The 22,925-nt window shown below is 34.5% G+C and overlaps 1 protein-coding gene across 1 annotated transcript in view; it reads right to left on the bottom strand.

Annotated features, from left to right (window-relative positions):
* qm (geranylgeranyl pyrophosphate synthase quemao) overlaps positions 1–22,925 on the bottom strand; it is a 196,138-nt gene that overhangs the window by 73,475 nt on the left and 99,738 nt on the right. Inside the window, exon 7 of the mRNA XM_090395756.1 lies at positions 11,608–11,668. Within this exon, the coding sequence (XP_090251882.1) occupies positions 11,608–11,668 (61 nt within the window). The remainder of the gene's footprint in view (positions 1–11,607; positions 11,669–22,925) is intronic.

The following is a 22,925-nucleotide window of genomic DNA, read 5'->3' as shown; positions in this document are numbered from 1 at the left end:
TAAAAATCAAAAGTGTGTTATTCTCAAGCTGAGCAGTTTATTTTCTGGTGAGTTACATACATATGTAATGCTTTTTTTTTTTAATGTAAAGTTTATTTTTATTGTAATGGCCACTAAAACTGCAACGAAAAGGAAAAAAACAACATTGAAGAGGAAATTCATTTCTCTCGAAGAAAAAATTAAAATCTTGGATCGGTTGAAAATTGGAGAAGAACCAGGAATTGTTGCAAGGACTCTGAATTTAAATGAATCAACAATGCGAACAATCAAAGAAAATGAACATAAAATCCGAGAAAGTGTTATTGTGTTATTGCTGGGTCAACGGTAAGTGCAAAGCACGTTGCTCGTGTATGCGATATTCTAATAGAAAAAATGGAGAAATCTCTAATGATTTGGATAGAAGATTGTACTCAAAAGAAAATTCCTGTGGATGGACATCTTATTAAGCAAAAAGCTCTCAAAGTTTATAAACATTCAAAATAACTCAATCAAGATTCTTCAGAAGAAATCTCTCAGCATGGATTTTGTGCCAGTAAGGGTTGGTTCAAAAAGACTGCGCGGTCAGCCTAGTGGCTTTGTGCTTCGCAACCATATGACTGGGGAAGGAGTGTCCCAGGTTCGATTCCCGTTGTAGACATGAGGAATTTGAGGATCTTCCTCAGGCATAGCCAAGTTAGCCGGTCTTGGGTGCGGTCAGTAGAGTTTTTTCCGCCAGTTTATCTGGCATTTTTCATCCCGCAAACAGGCAAACCGGCCCCGTGAACATACAGTCAAAAATATATCCCCCCCCCCCAGCGGCAGACCAGGCGACGGGTCGGTTGGGAGTAGTACTAACAAGAAGTCGCATCTAAAGTAACACGCGGCCCTGCATAGGTAGCGGGAATAATGCGTAGAAGAAGAAGAAGGGTTGGTTCAAAAACTTTAAAAAGCAGTTTTCTTTGTATAATCCTAAAATCCAGGGAGAATCAGCATCAGCAGACGTTGAAGCTGCCCGGAAATACCCAGCAAAACTTTTAAAAATCATTAAAGAAAGTGGTTACAGTGCAGACCAGGTGTTCAATGCAGATGAATCTGGGTTATATTGGGAAAAAATGCCAAAACGCACCTATATTTCAAAAAATGAAAGATCAGCTCCTGGATTCAAAGTTTCCAAAGATAGAATTACTCTGTTTTGTAGTAATGCATCAGGTGATTACATGACAAAACCAATGTTTATTAACCGATCTCCCCAAATCCTCGTGTGATGAAAGGGCTCGACAAGTCCACCCTACCCATTTACTGTTAGGTCAACAAAAAGGCATGGGTCTTACCAAGGCAGAAGCAATGAGAGGTCATTGCTTCTGCCTTGGTGTCTCCATTACTAGGCCTGGCTCCCACTGACAAGACCTCAATAAAGGTCGAAACGAGTCTGGGTAGTGGCTCTTGCCTTAATGCATAGCATTACTCATATCCGCAAGGAGATGTGCTTTGCATTATGGGAGATACTGAGATAGGAGTGATGACAGCTTTCTTCACCTTTGCCACGAGTTGCCTTGGTGTTGCACCACCTTAGCTCAGTCCTGAAGATACTTTCAGGTGCAAACAAAGTTTGCACCTGAAAGTACCTGGATAAAGGATTAAACTAAACTTATTAAAATCATAACTGCAGTAGGTGCTGATGACTTAACTTGTGATAAGTTCAGTATTATGAGAGAGGACATGAAAAATTGTTGGAAGAGGCAAGAGTGGAGAGTGATAATGTGAAAATAGTAAGTACTTTGATATGATAAAAATGAATTAAGAAGCAATATGATGGCAAATGATTCAATGTAGGCTGTGCAGAAAGAATTGGTGCGAGTTTTTGGATGTGTAGAATGAGTTTGAGGGAAGATTAGATTTCTATAAGAGGGGCAGCCTATGCCTAAATATGTCTGGTATTAGGAATCTTGAAAAACTAATAACTGGGAGACCTAACACAAACTCAGGGAAACTAAATTATAATGGGAGGAATGGTGAAAATATCAGTTTAAGAGTGACAATGTTATATAATTGTTCTAATGACGGGAATGGGCATTATCATGGAAATAATTACAAGGACAGAATGATTTTGACTTTGTGTTCATCTGATTTGGACCCATCAAACATGTGCAAAGATGTCTACACATGTATAAGGCACTAGAGAAGAATAGAGATCTGCAAGTTGTCCAACTGTGTTATGCAGATTACAGACAAGAGCATATACTAAACCAAATTTTATAACACTAAAACACTAAATATTTTATAGCAGGTTTAATATCACTTTCCTTCATAAAGTGATCTATATAGATGAATAACAGTGGAGAAGATCTGTACCCTTGTTTTACACCTGATATTTCATCAAACCATTTTCCTGTACCTCCTTCAATTCTAACTACTGATTTACAACTGAAATATAGACTAAGTATTGCTTGATATAACGTCCCCATTTACAACATATTACTGTCGTGTTCTAAACAACTTTTCTCTTGGCACCTTGTCGCATGCTTTTTCCAGATCTACAAAACTCAAATATCCTTGTTATATTCCCATGACTTCTCCACTATTTGTCTTAAAGTGAAAATTTGATCTCAACACCTTCTCTATGGTTTGAACCAGCTCATTCTTCTCCAAGCTTTCCTTCCACGATTTTTCTTGAATAATTGCATAAATCTTACCTAGAACACTTAGTAGAGAAATGCCTCTGTCATGCTCACATTCAGCTTTATTCCCTTTTTTTAATAGATGGGTAATGTAAGAGCTCTACTCCAATCATTCAGAATTTGACCCTCTGAATTATGCAGTGTAGCCACTGTAAAACTTTTATATGTCACTGTAATGCTCAGGATGATTTAACATCAAAAACTGCACATCGTATTTGGCCAACTAATATAAATTCTTTTATAAAAATATATAATATATATACAATTATATATTATATATTATTATACATTCCTTTGTAAAATTATCTTTTAGGTCTCTGCACTGCATTATGTACTTTCATAATCTTGACTAATACTTAAACAATGAGTAATTTAATGTTTCATTATTGAAAAAAAAAAAAAATCTTTCCACATTGCCATGAACTAAGGATTTGTTTGAGAACAAATATTAACATTTAAATCTGTATGGTATACTGTGGCAATACACCAAATGAGCATTAGGGCTACTATATTCAAATTATTTATATGCAACAAGTATTGAACTGTTCAGATTAGAATTTCTGATAGCTGATATTTCCATTATTTTTGTGAGAAATAATGCTCTATCGAATTTTGACTTATGTTCCTGATGTACTCTAGACATTTGTTTGACTCATTTGGCCATTACAAATGGTTCCAGTGTAATGTCATGACTTAGAACAAATCCTAAATACCAAATTTCAATAAATTCCACCTAGTTGATATGGAATTAATATTAATACAAATCATTGCCAAATTCTGTTAATGAAAATGCATGATTTGAAACCAAAATTGGACTACTTAAGCATTTTCATGCATACATTTAAATCAAATTTAATTAAATTGGATTTAAGTAAATCCAATTTAAATCCCATGAACACATATCTACAGACATAGGGCACTCCTGGAATAAGGATTGACCAATCTATCAGATGGGATTTTCGGTTTCAAATGCCTCCACAGTGAAGTGTGGGTCTACACATGAGTGTAAATAAGACCTTCTGCCACTTTATAATATTCTGCAAATAGTTCAACTGAAGCAAAGACTAAAATAGTTCAACAAAATTTTGTAAGGATTCTAAATAAATCTGGATGAAAGCTATCTAGTCCATAATTAATATCAATACAAGTCATCTGTGTAAAGATAAACAGGTCTTAGTGATACTTATACATTTTGCAACATGCATTTATAAAGCACTGTTGGATTATTTGAAATTATGGCTGAAACAACGAAGGCTATGAGATTATTATATCAGTTAATTGTACATGTTCTTCTAGCTGGTTTCCCTATTTTGAAAGATGAAAAAACCACATTTTCAAAAGGAGAAAGCCTGCCAACTTCACCTAAAAAAAAAAAAGAATTTACAATTATGGATAGTAAAATAAACTGAGCATCAAAAGCTGTATTCAAACATTATGAACCAAACTAAATGCAAAACATTAACCGGCTTAATTTTATCATCAACATCAAATTTCTGACATGTAATCTCAAGGGGTGTACAGAATATTATGATAGCACTACATGGAGAACTTACACCATTACTAACTTCCTATCACCAATTTTCCTCCAAATCAATCTGTTATCTATCAAGATTCCAACATTATCAGATCTTATATTTCTGCCTTCTAAGGCACTTTTCACTGTATCAATCCACCTATATCTTAATTTTCCTCTGGGTCTTTTTCCTGCCACCCTGGCAGAGAACACTTGTTTTGCTAATCTTTCCTCTCCCATTCTATTTAAGTGACCATACCATCTGAGATTAGCTCTGTTAACACATTCCTCAATGCTAACAATGTCAAGTTCTTTCCTAATATCCTCATTTTTAATATGATATTGCCATTGATGCCATCTCTTCACACACCCCTAATCTTTCTTAAAACTCTCATATCTGTGATCTCTAGTCAGTGTTTCAGTTCTAACCCAACTCTTAGATCCATAAGTTAAAATTGATTTGAACACTGTCCAAGTTTTGTATGAAGTTTGAATTAAGTGCCTTTCTGTTGCACCTGATCAGAAAGGCCTAATGCAGATAACTAGCCACTTGACTAACCAATCTATTACCAACAAGTCGTATTTTTAAATCCAAGACCAGTACATCTCTTGATAAAAACCTTAAATCTGCTGACTCAGTTGCACTTTTAGGTCTTTATATGTTACATTGGTTTTGGCAGTAATCTCTATTGGCAACCATCTTAAGAAATTTATTCAAGAAGTTCTATGGTGACTCCATGTTTTCTATAAACTATTAGTCTGCAAACAATATGGAATTTCTAAACTTAGCAAACACTTTAATAAGTATTCACAGTTTTGCCTAATGCTTTGTAGGACTTAGTCATAATGGCAAATCATTTTAAAGAATGCTTTCATTATGATGCTGCCTTACCTACTAGTAATATAATAGTTTTGACTAATTCAGTTTTGCCAAATGCCTGTTAATTTACACATCCATATTGGTATAAGGCCAGCTGCTTGTCTTCCTTGAAGTCATATGCATAGTTGTAACACAAATGTCACACTCTTCACCCTATCATTTGAGTAATGTTCTCAAAGTTTATTTAATAATTCCATCTTCTTAATTAATTAGAAAATTCTTTAAACACAAATGCTAGCTATATACTACTGTCTTTTTTGGATGTGTTTCTTATGAAAGCATGTATTAAAAATCCTGACAAATCATTACACCAATACCAGGCAGAAACACTTCCAAAACAGTCATTTTCAAATTCTTGAAATATATCCTTAAGAGAGAGAGTATAGCGGATACTATGACAGCATTACATAAAAGTTTATAGTATTACCAACTTCCTGTCAACGATTTTCTTCCAAATCAGTCTGCTAGCTGACAGGACACCAACTTCAATAGTGTCAGATCTTATATTTCAGTATTTTAAGGCATGTTTATTTGCATCAATCTGCCAGAATCTTGGTCATCATCTTCTAGTTCTCTTTCCAGCCATCCTGCCATCAAACATGTGCTCTAATGATCTTTCCTCTATTTAAGTGGCTGTATACTTGAAATTAGCTCTGCTGACACATTCCTAAATATCATTTATTCACTTCCCTAATTCTTCTTAGAATCTCTCTCATGACTATGGTCTCTAATAATCTTTAACTGTAGCTAGTTTAGCAATTTTTTTTTTTTTTTTTTTTACTAAACTAGCCTTTTCCTCTTATTCCATACAAATTTATTTAGTTCATTCTCCTAAATGGTACTGAAGAGTTACTGGATTTACTGCCACTTTCCTTCATAATGTAATCCATGATATGATGAATAATACTAGAGAAAGCATGTACGTTTCTTATACATAAGGCAATCCACTTTAAGACAATCCACTCAATATAGTAGTTTTCAATTCTGACCAATGCCACATTTACTCATATGACAGTTTTAGTAATACAACTTTGTTGTGAATCAACTGGTGCACAGCTTTCATGGATGCATTTGTTTATAATGTTGCTTGTTTAATCTCTTTGTTTCACTGTGAAATAAATGTTTTATAAGTAAGGGTACTACTGCTTCCAACAACAACAACAACAAAAAAAAGACTTGTAAACTCATTACATTAGATACTAAGATTAAAATCATTAAATAAATATAGTGTTCAATACACCATCATCACTAAAGTAATGATAGTACATTAAACACTGATATAGGCTGCAAGCTAAACTTAATGTTGCTCTGCTGTAGTTACAGTTATTAAAAAAAAAGATAAAGTTCTTAGTGAGGTGATAAGTGCTACACCAGTTAATACTAGTTAACTATAAACATGACAGTCATAATGTTGAAATGGAATAGCTTTTCCATTTTTTAGCAAAATACATTTGCATATCTGACATAAATAAATGCTTTATTTACATCAGTTATACACAGTACTGTATATGACTACTTAAAATCTATTAGACCATTATATGCATCTACAAATGAAAATAAAGATAATAATTCACTATATAATGAAATTTGCTATACAATGCTATTCTGGAATCTAATATGTTATATGACCAGGTATGAATGTACCTGATTTTATATCAAACCATATTCATCTCCATTTTTACATCCAACTATGTAAAATATGGTAATTATTCTGCCTTGACAGAAATATGCAATAAAACATTTTCCACATAAATTTCTAGAGGTTTATTAATGAAATATTACAATAAAGGATAAAAAGAAAATACTTATAATTTAAATTTATTAAGAAAGTCACAGAGTAGTTATAAAGAGCAAAATAAAACTAAAAAAATTCTAAATATCATTTTCAAAAGGTAAGCTTACACTTACAAAAACATCTTTGTCTTTTGCAGACTGAAGTAGCAGCATGTAAAATGGTAACCCAGTAACTTCAACTGTGCACATGCTAGCCTCGCTTTGACTGATTTTGGTTTGCATTAAATGCAACCTGAAACATGTAGAAAGGCTTATGTGTTTGTCGTACATGTGGACCAATTTTGACGATAATATATCAGAACACAGAAAGATAAGTAAATAATTATTTATTGACTTATTGCTGATATTTCGCTGGTGTTATAACCAGCATCTTCAGAGTGCAAAACACAGTTTGTCATAGTACACGAGACTACAACAACATGGCGTAATAATGGTGTTTTGAGAAGATATTTATTAATTGCCATTTATTATGAGATTATCTCTATTAAGATTATTTTTATATTCCAAGTGTAATGCACAAGGGTTCAATTCTGATTGGTGCAATGACTTTTAACTGTTTCTTTTAGAATCCGGAAAATCACTGACTCAAGACAAAATACAAAAATTATATACATTAAATAAAACTAAAAAAATATATACACTTTAAATATTACAATACTACAAAATACTGGATCCAAAGCCTTCCAAAAGAAATCTACACTTTAGAGATTTTCTTATCCAAAAATATTAAAATCACCCATTCTCTGACTCATTCTATTACTGGATTGTTTAACATATACTTAATCAAGTCTACCAGACTAAACACCTTGTTTTCACAACAACAAAGATGTTCATAGTCAGTTTCTTTGTTAGGGCCTTTTCCGAAAAAATAAACATTTTTTCTTCTTTTCCATAGGATCCTTTCTTATGTCATATATACCCTTATGTAGTATACAATATTATTCCTCACTGAGGTATAAATACTTTTACCTCTTGCAGTTCAGTTTGATGCACAATTTATAATTTTTGTAGCGGAGAAAAAAGTTTCTTCTACTACTTCAAAAACAACACACCTAAGTTGAGCTAATTCCATCGCCCTTTCCAGTGCAAATAACAAATATATCCGGCGTCCAATGAAACTTTCCAATCAGCGTTTCCTTTAACATAGAGGGCACCTAATTAGGACTTTAGTCTTTGTGGTGTTGCTACAATTTTTCAAACTAGTCCCATTATTACACCATGTTGTTCTAGTCTCGCGTACTGTGACAAACTGTGTTTTATGCTGTGAAGATGCTGGTTATAACACCAGTGAAATATCAGCAATAAGTCAATAAATAATTATTTACTTATCTTTCTGTGTTCTGATATATTACCATCAAAATTAGTCAACATAACTGCAACCTGGTATCACAGTACCGTTTGCACTAAATTAAATATCGCATTACCTGAACTTGCATTAATCACAACCATTATAGACAAACAACCCCTCTTGAAAGATTACCATTAAAAAATACTATTTCACTGAAGCAGAAATTCATTTTAGGACCTTCAAACTTGTAGTTTTGTAGTGTCTCTTTCTCCAACTCTGAAGACCACATTTTTCAATATGCTCTCATATGCACAATTTCATGGGTTATCTGCTAGTGAACAGCTTCCATCTTGTTGAAATGCATGGGACCATATCTGTACACAACTGCCAGCTGTAATCTTCTTATGAAAGGCTTTTAAACTGGGAAAATAACTTTTTTTTTTTCATTTGTGTTAGTGTTCTCATCAATGCTGCAATTATCTGATAAATTACCTGATTTAACTACTTTAGCAATGTAGCCCATAAACTTTAGCCCTTCTTCCCTTCTCCTCCATCCCTTAGGACAGGTAGAGTCCTCTAATGATGGGGTTTACGACAAATTAATGCAACCAGCTCATCACTCCTCTGCTGAAACTTTAACTCTATCCACCATAATTCCTTAGTCTAGCTTCAGCAACTACTTTCAGAAATTTCTAATTAACATAATACCCTGCTGCAATCTCCTCCACCCAAAATGCTTAACCTTATAATTAGCAACACTGAACCAACATTCATTAACATTTGCACATAGAATTAGTCTGTTCAGCCAGTTAACTTGCAGAAAATCTGTATATATTATCACTCACCCCAACTTAGAATCAGCCAGTAAATTGTCATGCTTTAGCATGAATGCTAAAGCATGACTTACCTTTATCATCATCATGCTGTGCTCTACAGAGAATCATAGTGCTAATAACCAACCTTTGGATGATTGCCAACCAACATCTCCTACACCTTGATGAATGCTCCAGATATTGGTACAATTTGCTGCATCAGTCCTAGCTGCACTCTTATACTTACTCTCCTTCTGATGGACTGCTGCATTCAAATAATAGCTTTAATAACTCTTAATTTACTTACCTTTACTATTCCACTCCCATCTTCCCCAGCATCCAGAGAATTAATGGGTCTGCCCGAAAAGCATATTTTATCAAAGTGAACGCTTAACTATTTCTATTTTATCTGATATTTTCCTACTAACTATGTTGACTAAGGTTATTCTTCCATGGTCGCTTTTCCTTTTACTTGCTAAAAGGAAAATCAGCCATGTAATAAAATTCTCTTAGATTTCTCTTGATTGGTTCAGCTAACTTCTTTTAATAACCTGATTTCCTCTTCCTCACCAGTCATAACTCTTGTGGCCAGCTCTTAAAATATTTTATTTGTTAAGCAAAGGATACAAAACTGTTTGCTATGAAGAAACACTGGAAATATTTTTTTTTCTCTAAAAAAGATTTAAAGCTGTCATTTATGACTGCAAAAACAAAAATTTTTAAGGAAGAGCAGAAAACATACATGAAGTGAAGTACTGCTTAAGTCTTGATCATAAAAGCTGGAAGCCTTAAATGTTTAGTGATATAGGCAAGGTGGGTGTTAGATAAATTTTCCTTTGAAAAAAAACTACTTTTGACTTCTAGTCATTTCAAATAAATATATTAGAAGGTATTTTCAAATGAATTCTAACATGATTATCATCTTTTAAAATAAATTAACATGCAAATTTTTAAAAAACAAAAAATTCACCTGAAAACAGATTACTGCAATTTAATATCAAAAGCCTTCTGCAACGAATTTAAACCAATTATCTTATTATTATAATTACAGCTATTTTGCCTGCTTCAGTTTAGGAGTACCCCTGTTTAAATGTCATTGGCTATTTACTCATGGATTCTTAGGGCATTATGAGCGTAGATGTACTAAAAAGTATATGTAGCCTAAGGAATAGAAAATTGCACATACCTTTTTCTGGGTGTTGTGGCTTTTCCTCAGTCTGCGATGTCGAAAACTGCAGAGTGTGTGTGTGGGGGGGGGGGTAGGTAGTTTGGTAGAATAAGTTAGAAAAACCCGGGTTTTTTTCGTAATATATAGAAACATATACTTTTATATAGGGTGGGGAAAAAAGTGAAAGGGTTAATTTTTTAAAATAGGGAGGGGGAAGGGGAAAGGTGGTTGACGGGGTGTGGACCGTTTCGACACCTTTCCCCTTCCCCCTCCCTATTTTAAAAAATTAACCCTTTCACTTTTTTCCCCACCCTATATAAAAGTATATGTTTCTATATATTACGAAAAAAACCCGGGTTTTTCTAACTTATTCTACCAAACTGCCTACCCCCCACACACACACACTCTGCAGTTTTCGACATCGCAGACTGAGGAAAAGCCACAACACCCAGAAAAAGGTATGTGCAATTTTCTATTCCTTAGGCTACATATACTTTTTAGTACATCTACGCTCATAATGCCCTAAGAATCCATGAGTAAATAGCCAATGACATTTAAAGGTACTCCTAAACTGAAGCAGGCAAAATAGCTGTAATTATAATAGTTTATAAAGAGGAGTAACATGGGAGTTTTCCCAGAAATAATATACACAATTATCTTATGATTTTAAATGATATTTCTGAAATTGAACATTATTTCTCAAAACATCTCATGCAAGTGAAGAGATGGAATTATTATATTGACATCAATATTAAATCTAAAAATTAATTGCATGGAGAGGAGCCACTAACCACAATACCTCTTCATAAACTTGTTCAGTGACAGAGCACTAATGATAGCCTCTGACAAAGATTCCATTTATTCACCACTATTCTCCACACACAAAATCTAGTCCTCATGCCCTTGCTAATCAAACTATTACTTTACTATTTTTTTTTTGTTTTGTTTTTGATAATGCAGACACTAAAGAAAGTGAAAGCACAACAAAACATTGCACCTATGTTAACTAATATGAAACTCAGTTCCTCTAAACAAATTCTGTTTTGTTTGACATTTTCCAAACATATGACTTTTGGATAATAGATGAATGACTTGTAACAACTGTTTCTACAATTAAAAAATGTTCTTTAAGTATACCATAAACAGTCTTACAACTGATCTAATATTTCATGATTAACTGTTATATTCAAAGATGTAAGAGCAATAAAAATAATTACTCAAACAACAATAAGTGTGATAAGTAAATGTTTATTTTATGGTATCCCTACCTCCCTTTTAAATACAAATAACTTAGATTCAGTGACAATGCTTTATTCATGAATGCTAAACTAACAAACTCATAACCTTCATTATTATACCAGTCTCCTCAAGTAATTTAGGATAAGTGCACTCAAGTAAACTTGGTGAGTTCACTTATAATCCAAACTATCTCAGAGATGATAATATGCAAAGGAAGTGCTTATAAAATTTTATCTGTAAATTTTATCACACCAACCTTTTGTTTTCACTGAATAACTGCATAAGTCTTACTGCCAGACCAAAAAGCCCACCAGTTTCTGGAAGGGAAAAAAAAGCATAATGCAAGTTAAAACAATAATCATCAACAAATAATAACAACAAGATATCACAAACAAATACAGTAAATCCTCAACTTATGCAGTTAATTCATTCCAGAGGTTTCCATGCAAATTGAAAATCCATGCAAGTCAAATGGTACTTAAATACGATGTTCATTTCAAAAATAATTAAATTATCACCAGCAACATTCTCACCATTTTTATGACTCAGTTCTTCAAAAAGATAAGGCTTTCTACAGTATTATTATTATTAGACACCTCCAGGGAGTCCAAAGACTCGTTGAGGGAGGGCACCTGCTCTACAACTCTGTCTCCACCACTCAATCCACCAACTGACCGCAACCACACCAACGCCATCTACCGCTGCCCACCACCACTAGTATTTCCAAGCACAGTCACAAACATCCATGCCCATGGCGGGATTTGAACCTGCAGCCTTTTCGCTGCTGAGCAGATACGCCAACCACTCAGCCAGACAGGCTGGCCAAGTGGTTGGCATTTAAGCATAAGACTTATTGTTTGTTGTAGTTGCATGTCTTCATTCCAAATCACCAATAACTTTTTCCAACTCTTCTGTTAACCACCTTACCGGCCATTAAAGATCAAACACTCAAAAGCTTCGTATCCATCATAAATTTCAATGTAATATCAATGGTATTACAATTAATTTTAATATGCACTTCATCCATGGAAACATGGACGTATATACATGTCCTGACTGGTAGCGTCGTTAATAAGTCTCTTTTCATGGAAATGATGGATTGCATCTGCATTGAACTTTTCATGTGCTGCATAATCCAAACTATTTTTTTTTTATAATAGTAGTTCTAACAGTCAATTCATTCATTTTGCAAGAATGTACAAACTTGTTACCTTTACATGTCATTTAATAATTTCTACTTTGGTCTCAATAATTATAATGAACCTCTTCCTACCACTGCATGAATATTCTCATCACCTTTATGTTTCTTACACATAAATAGCTCTGAGTTTCTATGTTGTTTTACAATAAGTACCACATAGGTTCACTAACAAAACTTGTGCTAAAGGTAGAAACAAAATGGTGGTGACATACTAATGTTAGAGCTTCACATTAATATTCAGCTGTGCATCAACATAGTAGGAAAGGTATTACTAGTCATAAGTAGAGGCATTACTGTATTATCCTTTGTTGATAAATATGCTGAAGAAACAGGTTTATATTATTTAAAAAACAGAGAACATGGGTTCTTATATCTTGTGTCTTCTTCTTTCTCTTCCAAAATTTATGTTTAAGGGTTCATTTTTTTTAAAAAAAAAAAATAATTTCTTTGAATGCACATTCAATGGTAGTTTTTTTTTTTTTTTACTTTTGATGATACATTGATGATGATGACACTTAATATATGAAGAGAATACTGAAAACATAATACTAACTAAAAAGAATTTGTAACTATGTTATAAATGCATTTTGGGACATAGAATTTTACTGCACATGTCAAAACATGAACTTAGCAATGTGTTGTCACATGATTAAACAAAAAAAGTCAATTAGAAGAAATTGTATATTGTAAAATAGAAACAGTCAAAAATGTCAGTATCCAGTAAAAGAAAATATTTCATTTCTCTGCATTCATATAAGTTATGTGGATGTCTTTCCACCATTTCAAGCTGAGACTTTTGACCCAATGTCCAAATCTCACCTTTCCATATTGCACCTATGTCCTTCTACATTGGACAGGCACATTTTTACACAATCATTTATATATCGGTAGAATTTTCACTTAAAAGTAATATTTATGAATTACCTTCACAGTATAGAAAATTCCAAGATATTTTTTATGTAGCTCCCAATGTCGATGAAAGGTTGGGAGCTACATAAAACCCGGCCTTCTCTTTCTGAAAACCTATAGCATAATCATACCGAGAGCTGGATAATATAACATTGCTTTTTAAATATATTATGCATTACATCAATGGATTGGTTTCTGCACCAAGACTATATGAATATCTAGCTATATTTCTGTTTTTCTGCTTATACCATAGTGCATTAAGTACAAAATAAGAATATAATAAATTTAGTTTAATCCTTTATCCAAGTGTGAGCAAACAAAGTTTGTGTCTGAAAATATCTTGAAAAAAAGTTCAATATTTGTTTTCTAGAAAATGGTTTCCAAACCTGGTAAAATAAATAGAGGAGAGAAAAAAAAAATCCTTAACCCACCCATAGTACCAATGTACTATGGGTTCACAAATGAACCTTTTGTGGTGACAGCCACAAAAAAAAAAAAAAAAAAAAAAAAACTTCTTAAGAATATAAACATACTAACCAATCAGAAATTTTTTAATTATCAGTTACTTATATATCCAGAAAGCTGTTAATCTTATCCCTTCTACACAGTTATGATTTCTCAATGAAGCACAAAACAATTTGTCAAGTTCATCAGACAGCAAACAGGATACAAAATGATTTCTTGAGTTGCATGAATGGGTACACAACAATACAACTGGTATTGTTGTGTACCCAGTATACTGGTGCCCAGTATAAATGTGTCAATGTTACTCACACGCTTTAGTCTATCTTGTGACGAACAACAGAATACAATATTTGAACATTCTGCATTTTCATTTGGTAGCTAAAACCATTAATACATTACATTACATGATTCATTACAAGTACATTTATCAGCACAATCAAGAAACCTTTCTTTCTCTTGGTGCATATTATAATCAGCAGAAAAATGATTGTAAGTATTTTTAGTTTCAACAATGTAAAGCATGCATATGCTCTGCTGATCCCTCTTGCTGTGAAATAAAATGTTTGCTATCAGTGGCTTATAGTAAGATAAGTCAATGATGGAATTGCTGAGTCACTCACTTTGCAATGCTGTTCTGACAAGATTGCTTAAAACTGTCAATAATGAATATATGTATATATCTATATATATATAATCTTATTTTAATTTAATAATTTAACAAAGCTGTCCACAGATATCTCTATCTCACCCTAATGGTAGCATTGTAATGTCACCTAAAGACAAGGCTAATGTCTTGGCTTCATTCTTCTCTTCCAATTCCTCCACAGGCAACAATGGAAAATTATCTCCTTTGCCTAGAATATTGCTTCTCATGCTTCATGTGGGGGTGCTTAAGGGGTCAAAGCTGTATAACTGAGAGACCTCCACATAGCCTTTAAAGGAATGTGGACAACTGACCAGGGATTCTGACCTAATGTCCAATCGTCACCTTCTCGTGGTGCACCTTGTTGGGTATCTACTTGGATACTGAACGAACGAGGATGGGCTAGCAATTTGGGATTTAGCCGACCAAATTGTATTCTTATTGGTTAAACCAAAATAAAAAATGATGGTACAAGATGACAAAATTTCATGCTGGCTGGGGCGTTGCCCGGTTAAACAAGGCCCCCGCTGTTCTTGCCAGGGAACCAGGGCGAACAGCGAAAAGTCAGCTACTGGAACAAATCTGAAAACACCCCCCCCCCCCCCAACTCAACATCACCAGAGTTAAAGATCAGTACTATCAACATAAGAAGCCTGAATGGCAAAGAAATGCAACTAGCTGAGGAATTAGATAAGTACCAGATCGACGTAATAGGGGTCGCTGAAACAAAAAAGACAAAAACTGGTGAGATCTTTCTGAGCAATAAATACAAAATGTTATATTCAGGAAATGACAATCAAGGAAAAGAAGGAGTAGCCATAGTATTCAACACAAAATACGAGGCTAATCTTCTTGAATGGCAGTCAGTCTCAAGTAGAGTAATGTGGGCAAATATGAGAATGGGGAACTGGACAATGAGACTTATTTGTGCCTATGGTACCACAGAAGGTTCTACTAAGGTAGACATGGAGAAATTTTTTGAGGATTTCGAAAAAAAGCAACTGACAAAATGAAAAAGGAAAAGTTGGTCCTTGTTGGAGATCTAAATAGTAGAGGAGGAAATGAGAGTGAGACATACAAAAATATTTTGGGAAAATTTGGAGAAAAGAGCAAAGCTAATAATAATGGCAAATACCTGTTGGATTTCTGCTCAGGACATGGACTGGTTATTACTAACAACATGTTCCCACATAAAAATGTGCACAAATTCACAGGGAGAGAAGAGGCAAGGAATAAGAAAAGTCTCATTGACTATGTTATTGTTGATCGTGATGTTTTCTCCCTGGTGCAGGACACCAGAGTGTACAGAGGATTTGAAATTGGAAGTGTTCACTATTTAGTCTTGAGCAGGATAAAATTGAATTTCATATTGAAAAGAATAACATGTAAGAAAGTTTTAAAGCGAATAAAAGTTGAGCAGCTCTTAGATGTGAACTGTAGACTAAAATACACAAAGGTTATTGAAGAAAAAATGAAAGAGTTTGAGAACAGGAATCAAACCTTGGAGATTCAGTGGCAAGCCTTGAAGAAAGCCCTGATTGATTCAGTTAGAGCGGCATGTGGTGAAGTTGTCTGCAAGGATAGAAAAATCAGAACTCCATAGTGGACACAGGAACTTAAGGAGGCAGTGCAAGAAAAGAAGAAAGCATATCAAAAGTTCCTGGCAAATAAGTCAGCTTGTGCTCTTAAAGCATACAGAGACAAATGCAAGAATGCTAAGCACTATGTAAAACTAGCTAAACAAAAGTCATGGGAGGACTTTGGCAAGAACACAGAAAATAAATATCAAGAAGTTGGCAAAATATTCTGGAAGTTGTTGAAGAAGCTTAGGGATGGAGGAAAGAGTGCTGTAAAAGGAGTTAGAGATGATAAAGGTGATATGAAAACGGGAGAAAACGATATCCTTGAAGTATGGAGTAATTACTTTGAAAAACTGCTAAATGAAACAAGAACTGATGACAGCACAGTGGTAAAAAACACTGATCAGGCATGCAGTCAGGAATACATATCCATACTTGAAGTAGAAAAAGCCATCAAAGGCCTGAAATGCAGAAAGGCAGCAGGAGTAGATGATATTCGACCAGAAATGCTGCAATATGGTGGTATAACAGTCTTACAGTGGCTGCACTGCATAGTTCAGAAAGCCTGGACAAAGGGACAAATTCCTAATGATTGGAGTAGAGCTCTCATAGTACCCATATATAAAAAGGGAAATAAAACTGAATGTGAGAATTACAGAGGTATTTCCCTACTGAGTGTTCCTGGCAAGATCTATGCAAGTATACTTGAGAAACGGTTGAGAGGAATTGTGGAAGAAAAGCTTGGTGAAGAACAAGCTGGATTCAGGCCAAATAGAGGCTGTCAGGATCAGATCTTCACTTTAAGACAAATAGTCAAGAAAGCATTTGAATATAACAAAGATTTGCATTTAAGTTTTGTCGATTTGGAAAAGTCACATGACAAGGTGCCAAGAGAGAAGCTATTCAATACGCTACAGTTATATGGTGTCAATGGAGCAATATATCAAGCAATACTTAGTCTTTATTTGAGTTGTAAGTCAGCAGTTAGAATTGAAGGAAGTACAGGAAGATGGTTTAATGTTAAATCTGGGGTGAGACAAGGATGTACATTATCCCCTCTGTTATTCATTATCTATATGGATCACATTATGAAGGAAAGTGGTATTAAACATGATATCAAAATTGGAGATGTTAATGTCAGCTCTTTGCTTTATGCGGATGATGTTATACTTCTAAATAAATCCGCTACAAGTCTACAAGATTCACTGACTAAATTGAATTACTGTTGTAATAGATATGGTAGGAAGCTCAGCAATAAAAAGACAAAGACAATGAAAATAGGCAGAATCATTGAAAATGTCAACTGTGTTGTGAATGGAGAACCTGTGGAACAAGTAAAACATTTCAGCTACTTAGGCACGATTTTTAGTGAAGATGGTAAATTAAATATAGAAATAGTCAACAGAATCAGCAAAGCTGGTATGGTGGGATGTGAATTGAATAAATTCATATGGAATAAGAGAGAAATTAGTCAGAACAGTAAATTAGCTATATACAAGACAGTGTTCAAACCAGTTTTAACTTATGGATCTGAGAGCTGGTCAGAAGTAAAACACTTGACCAAAGACTAGAGACCACAGATATGAGGGTCCTGAGAAAGATTATAGGCACGAACAGATGGCATCAATGGCAATATCATATTAAAAACGAGGATATTAGGAAAGAACCTGACATTGTCAGCATCCAAGAATGCGTTAGCAGAGCTAATCTCAAGTGGTATGGTCACTTAAACAGAATGGGCGAAGAAAGATTAGCAAAGCAAGTGTTCTCTGCCAGGTTGGCAGGAAAAAGACCCAGAGGAAGAACAAGATATAGGCGGATTGATACGGAACAAAGTGCCTTAGACGATAGAAATATAAGATCTGATAATTTTGGAATCTTGACAAGTAACAGACTGATTTGGAGGAAAATTGTAGATAGGAAGTTAGTAATGATGTCATTTTTTTCAAGTAATACTATCATATCCTGTACACCCTTTGAGGGCACATGGCAGGAATTTGATGATGATGCTTCATGTGACCTTTCATCAGAAAGACAGGACAATATCGAATAACCTGGGTACCGCAAAGGCAGTCGATCCTGATGGACTCCCACCCATTGTACTTAAGAGATATGCTCCTGAACTAACAATTGTTATCATCTATACACTAAACTGTACTCAGATGGTACACCCCCCCCCAACAGCATGGAAGAAAGACCATATGCAACCAGTTCCCAAAAAAAAGATATGTTTACCACATCAAACAATCAGCCTTTGTTATCACATTAGTTATGTCTAAAGTAATGAGAAGACTTCTTGAGAGGAATATCAACAGTCTTCTTCAACACCTTGAGAACTGCTATCTAATTAGTAACCACCATTATGGATTTTGCCAATCTAGATCTACAGGAGATCTCCTGGTCTACGTCAAATGTGAGTGACGAAAGGTTTGGAGAAACCTGTGCCTCTTGACATCTCCAAGACTTTTGATAAGGTCTGACACTGAGGGCTTCTCAACAATTTACCATCACTGAACACCCACAATAACTGAAGTATGCAAATTACCATATATGACATTACATAGCCTCTTACAATTTACAGGGATAACAAGGGTTATCCCTGTAAATTGTGTGAGTGTACTTAGTAGGGGTGTGAGGACCAGATTTTTTTTGCTTGGAGGTTGGGGAATGAGTAAATCGGTTCCTAGAGGTAGTTGTAAGTGCTTCATTGATGGAGTTCAAAGAGAAGTGTGTTTTGCATAATAAGTCTTGGACTTCATGGAGGTAATTGAGAAAGCTAATAATATTGAAGGTGTAAATGTATTTTGTTAAATGTATTAAAGAAACATGAGAAACATGTTTAAAATGATTTAAAACAAATATTTACGAGTGGAGAGAGAAAAAAAAAATTTCTCTTTCCACTCTACTGCTTATTTTGGCAGTTCAAAGAAGTTTTCCAATTTTATGATGAAGAGCTGTAATACAGTAAAGAACCTAGGTGTTAAGACGTGGCCCTGATTCATGCTTTTTTTTTTCACCATTACATAATAATAACATATGCAATACAAGAACAAGTCATCAACAGCCCACAATCAACAGTTCCATTTTCTTTTTATTACTTATTAGTTTTTTTTGCATATTCCATTTTTCTTATTTAACTATTACCCCAAGCAACCTACTAATTTTATAAGTAGCAAACACTTCAGAGTATGTAAATTTCAAAAACAAGATTTAATCCTTTTTACTATTTACCAAGAATCAAGTGGAAAGGCATTTGTTATGAAACCTTTCCACTGTGCAAAAGTCAGTTACCTGCACCAAATCAATAATTGGAGATTTATTCCCAGAGTCCTAATCAGCGAATAATCTGCTCCAAATTTAAATCAGTAATTCTCGTGTTATAACAGTCTGATTCTTATTGGTTTTCTACAGTGAGCATCTGTTGTTATTACTGTATTACAACAGCTGATAAAGCATTACAATAGAATTATATGATTATGAACGGCAAGGTATTAAATGAAATTATCACAAAATTTCTCAACTTGCATGCTAACTGACAGGAATCCAACTTGCATTTGTAAAAAATGGCTACAATAAAAAAACGGTTCACAAGATCCTCCATAAAAACACTACTAAAAACAAAAAAAGATTACAAGAATATCATAGCCATACCCTATATTAGAGGCATTTTGGAAAAAATAGACAGAACACTACTTAAATACAACATTAAGACAACTTTCAAATCCCCAACAAAATTAAGAAAGTTGCTTAGCTCTTCCATACCTGGCCTGCCCAGGGGTTTACAAAATCCAATGTACCTGCAACCTACTTTACATAGGGGAAACAGTGCACTATTCCAATCAGAAAAGACGAACACAAACGACACATTAAATACCTCCACTATAGTAAAACAGGCCTATCAGACCACACACTCCAAACATGCCACAGAATCAAGTGGAAAGGCACCAAGTCCCTACATCGCAAGAAAACCTGGTTTGAGAGAAAATTCCATTTAATTTTTTTATTTTATTTTATTTATTTAATTTTTTTTTTCAACAACAGTTCAGGTTAGGTTAAAAGATTAACAAGCATTTAGATTCATTTCGCTTTTGTATAGTGCAGTGTCATGTAGTTTGTATCTTATACATATGTATTTCTCCTGATGATGACCTCAATACAGAGGTTGAAATGTTGAATGTTAATTTCCTAATGTTAAGTAAAGTAATTATTATAACATGCATGTTGTGTCTCCATAAATTCTTCACTATCAACTTTAAATGCATGCTGGAAAACTATTGGCCAGAATGTGAAAAAGAAAAACCCTGTACCTTTGCATACAACTGAATATCCCAATAATCATCAGATTAGCATATGGTTGGCTGAGAAGGATTTGATGATTTTTCGTCTGCAGATATCGAAGAACTGATGGTTGACAGGCTGTTAGTGATGACGAAATAACAAAAGTTGTTCTTGAGAATCTCGATGAAAAAGAAAAATGTGGTGATGAAGATGAAAAGATTCCACTCACTGCAGGATTAATTAAAGAAGGGCGTGAAATGGCTAGTAAATTGCAAAGTCATTTTCTTACACATGATTCAAATATTGAATGAGCTGAACAGTTTAAGTCATGTGATATGAAGAATTATACAAAGATCTAATCAAAACAGGATCTCAATGATTAATTACAGAGTTTGTGATAAAAAAAACCAACCTTTGGAATTATTGGAAATTAGTGCCAATTTAGTATTTACTAAAGCAAACATTTCATCATTGCAATATGAACAGGATGGCCAGTGTTTCAAGTGATGGAAGTGATTTAATTCCAATCTCACACAAAAGAAAGCAGCTACTGTCAGAAAGTGATGGCGAATAAAATTTAACTAATAACCATATGCGAGGATGTATTTGGGCCTTTTAGAATTTCTCTTTTATTAGTGACACACTATTTTATTTATGAAAGATACATATGTATATACCTTAAATAAGTATTTGAAACAAAAAATATTCCATTAAAATTAAATAAAGTTTTTAATGATTTTCACGTTTTGTTTGAAAATAATTTATTGTTCATATCATGTTTTCACATATGGAACCATTCTTTTATTTTTTTATATGCACTACTGTATTCTTTTTTACATGGTTTTTTTCTGGAACCAATCTATCATGTAAATGGAGAATTGCATGTGTGTATGTACACACACACACACATATATATTTTTTTAAAAGAAGAACTGATAAAATAACACCATGCTATGATTGCTAGCATAATTATGCTTTTCTTTTATAAAGTCTTCTTAAAAACTGTTTTCCTAGATATTATTTTTCTGTAATCTTTCATGCTACTTCTCTATCAGTATTTATAGCACCTTTTGCTTAATTTTCTAAAGGGGCATCGCTAGTATTAAACCGTCCCGGGTTTAATACTAGGGGTGATCCCTATAAAAACATAGCTTCCAACTCTTCTGAAAACACTACAAGACAATCTATGCAAAATAACTCGATTATTAATTTATCAAACTATAACCCCTTTCCTGATGAAATCACCATTTTAAATAAAGGTTTAAATTTTGCAATATCCCCAAGATACATACCAAGCAAAGATATTATTATTACGGGCGACTCCAGGGAGTCCTTAGACTCATCGAGGAAGGCCCTAAACATCATGTTCACACAACTATACGACATTCTCACAGTATCTATCATACCTTGCCTTGAACTCATTCACCGTCATAGCACCCACAACAGACTCTGGCAGCTTATTCCACTCATTTACCACTCTAAAAGTAGAGAACCCAGCTCTAATGCCCCTGCTAACCACACTCTTGCCCAGCTTCCATAACTGTCCCCTAGTTCTCCCACCACCAGTCCCGATCTCAAAAATATCCTCTGAATTAATCCTATAGAAACCCTTTAGCAATTTGAATGTCTCAATCATATCTCCCCTTTTCCGCCTATCAACTAATTTCTGCAACCCACAAATCTTCAACCTGTTCTCATATGGTTCATTCCATAGACCCGCTATCATCTTAGTCACTCGCCTCTGGATCCTCTCCACCTCCTCCCCATGAAGAAGGAACCTAGGTGACCAAATCTGGACACAGTAGTCGAGATGAGGTCTTATCAAGGCTCAGTACAGAAGTACAATAATTTGCTTGTCTCTGCTCGTCAAGGTATTTTCAACAACCAAGTGAGTTGATGAGCTGATTTAGCTACTTTTTACAATGTGCCCCCTAAACTTCATCTCCCTATCCACCAATACTCCCAAGTCCCTGGCCTCATCAATTTCCTGGAGTACAGTTCCACTAATGTGGTATAGTGCTGCTAATCTTTTCACCCCTAATCTTTTCACCTTACATTTTGTCACATAAAATTGACATCCATTCTCCTTAGCCCAGAACTCCAATCTATCGAAGTCGTCCTGCAAGATTTTGACATCTTCTACATTCACTATCGCCCTATCCAACTTTGCATCATCAGCGAACAAATGAACTGTTCCTCTTAGATCCTTCCCTATATCGTTAATGAACAAATTAAACAGCAGTGGTCCAAGAACAGAACCCTGTGGCACACTACTAGTCACAGGCCGTCTTTTGGACTCTACTCCTGAATAAACTACTCTTTGATATCTCTCCATCAACCACCCACCTATCCATCTCACCAACCCTCTTGAGCAAGTTACTGAAGCATGATCTACCCTTCACAAAGCCATGCTGCCCCCCGTACAGTATCTCATTTTCATCAATCCATTCCTGTATTTTTCCCTTGACCTTGACAATGACTCCTGATATGCTGATCGG

Source organism: Typopeltis vanoorti, chromosome 7 (assembly GCF_054136105.1).
Source record: "Typopeltis vanoorti isolate ZY-2024b chromosome 7, IOZ_Tvanoo_1.0, whole genome shotgun sequence".
Lineage (NCBI taxonomy): Eukaryota > Metazoa > Arthropoda > Arachnida > Uropygi > Thelyphonidae > Typopeltis > Typopeltis vanoorti.
Note: the sequence above shows the minus strand (reverse complement) of the source record. Positions and strands in the feature narration are given on the sequence as shown.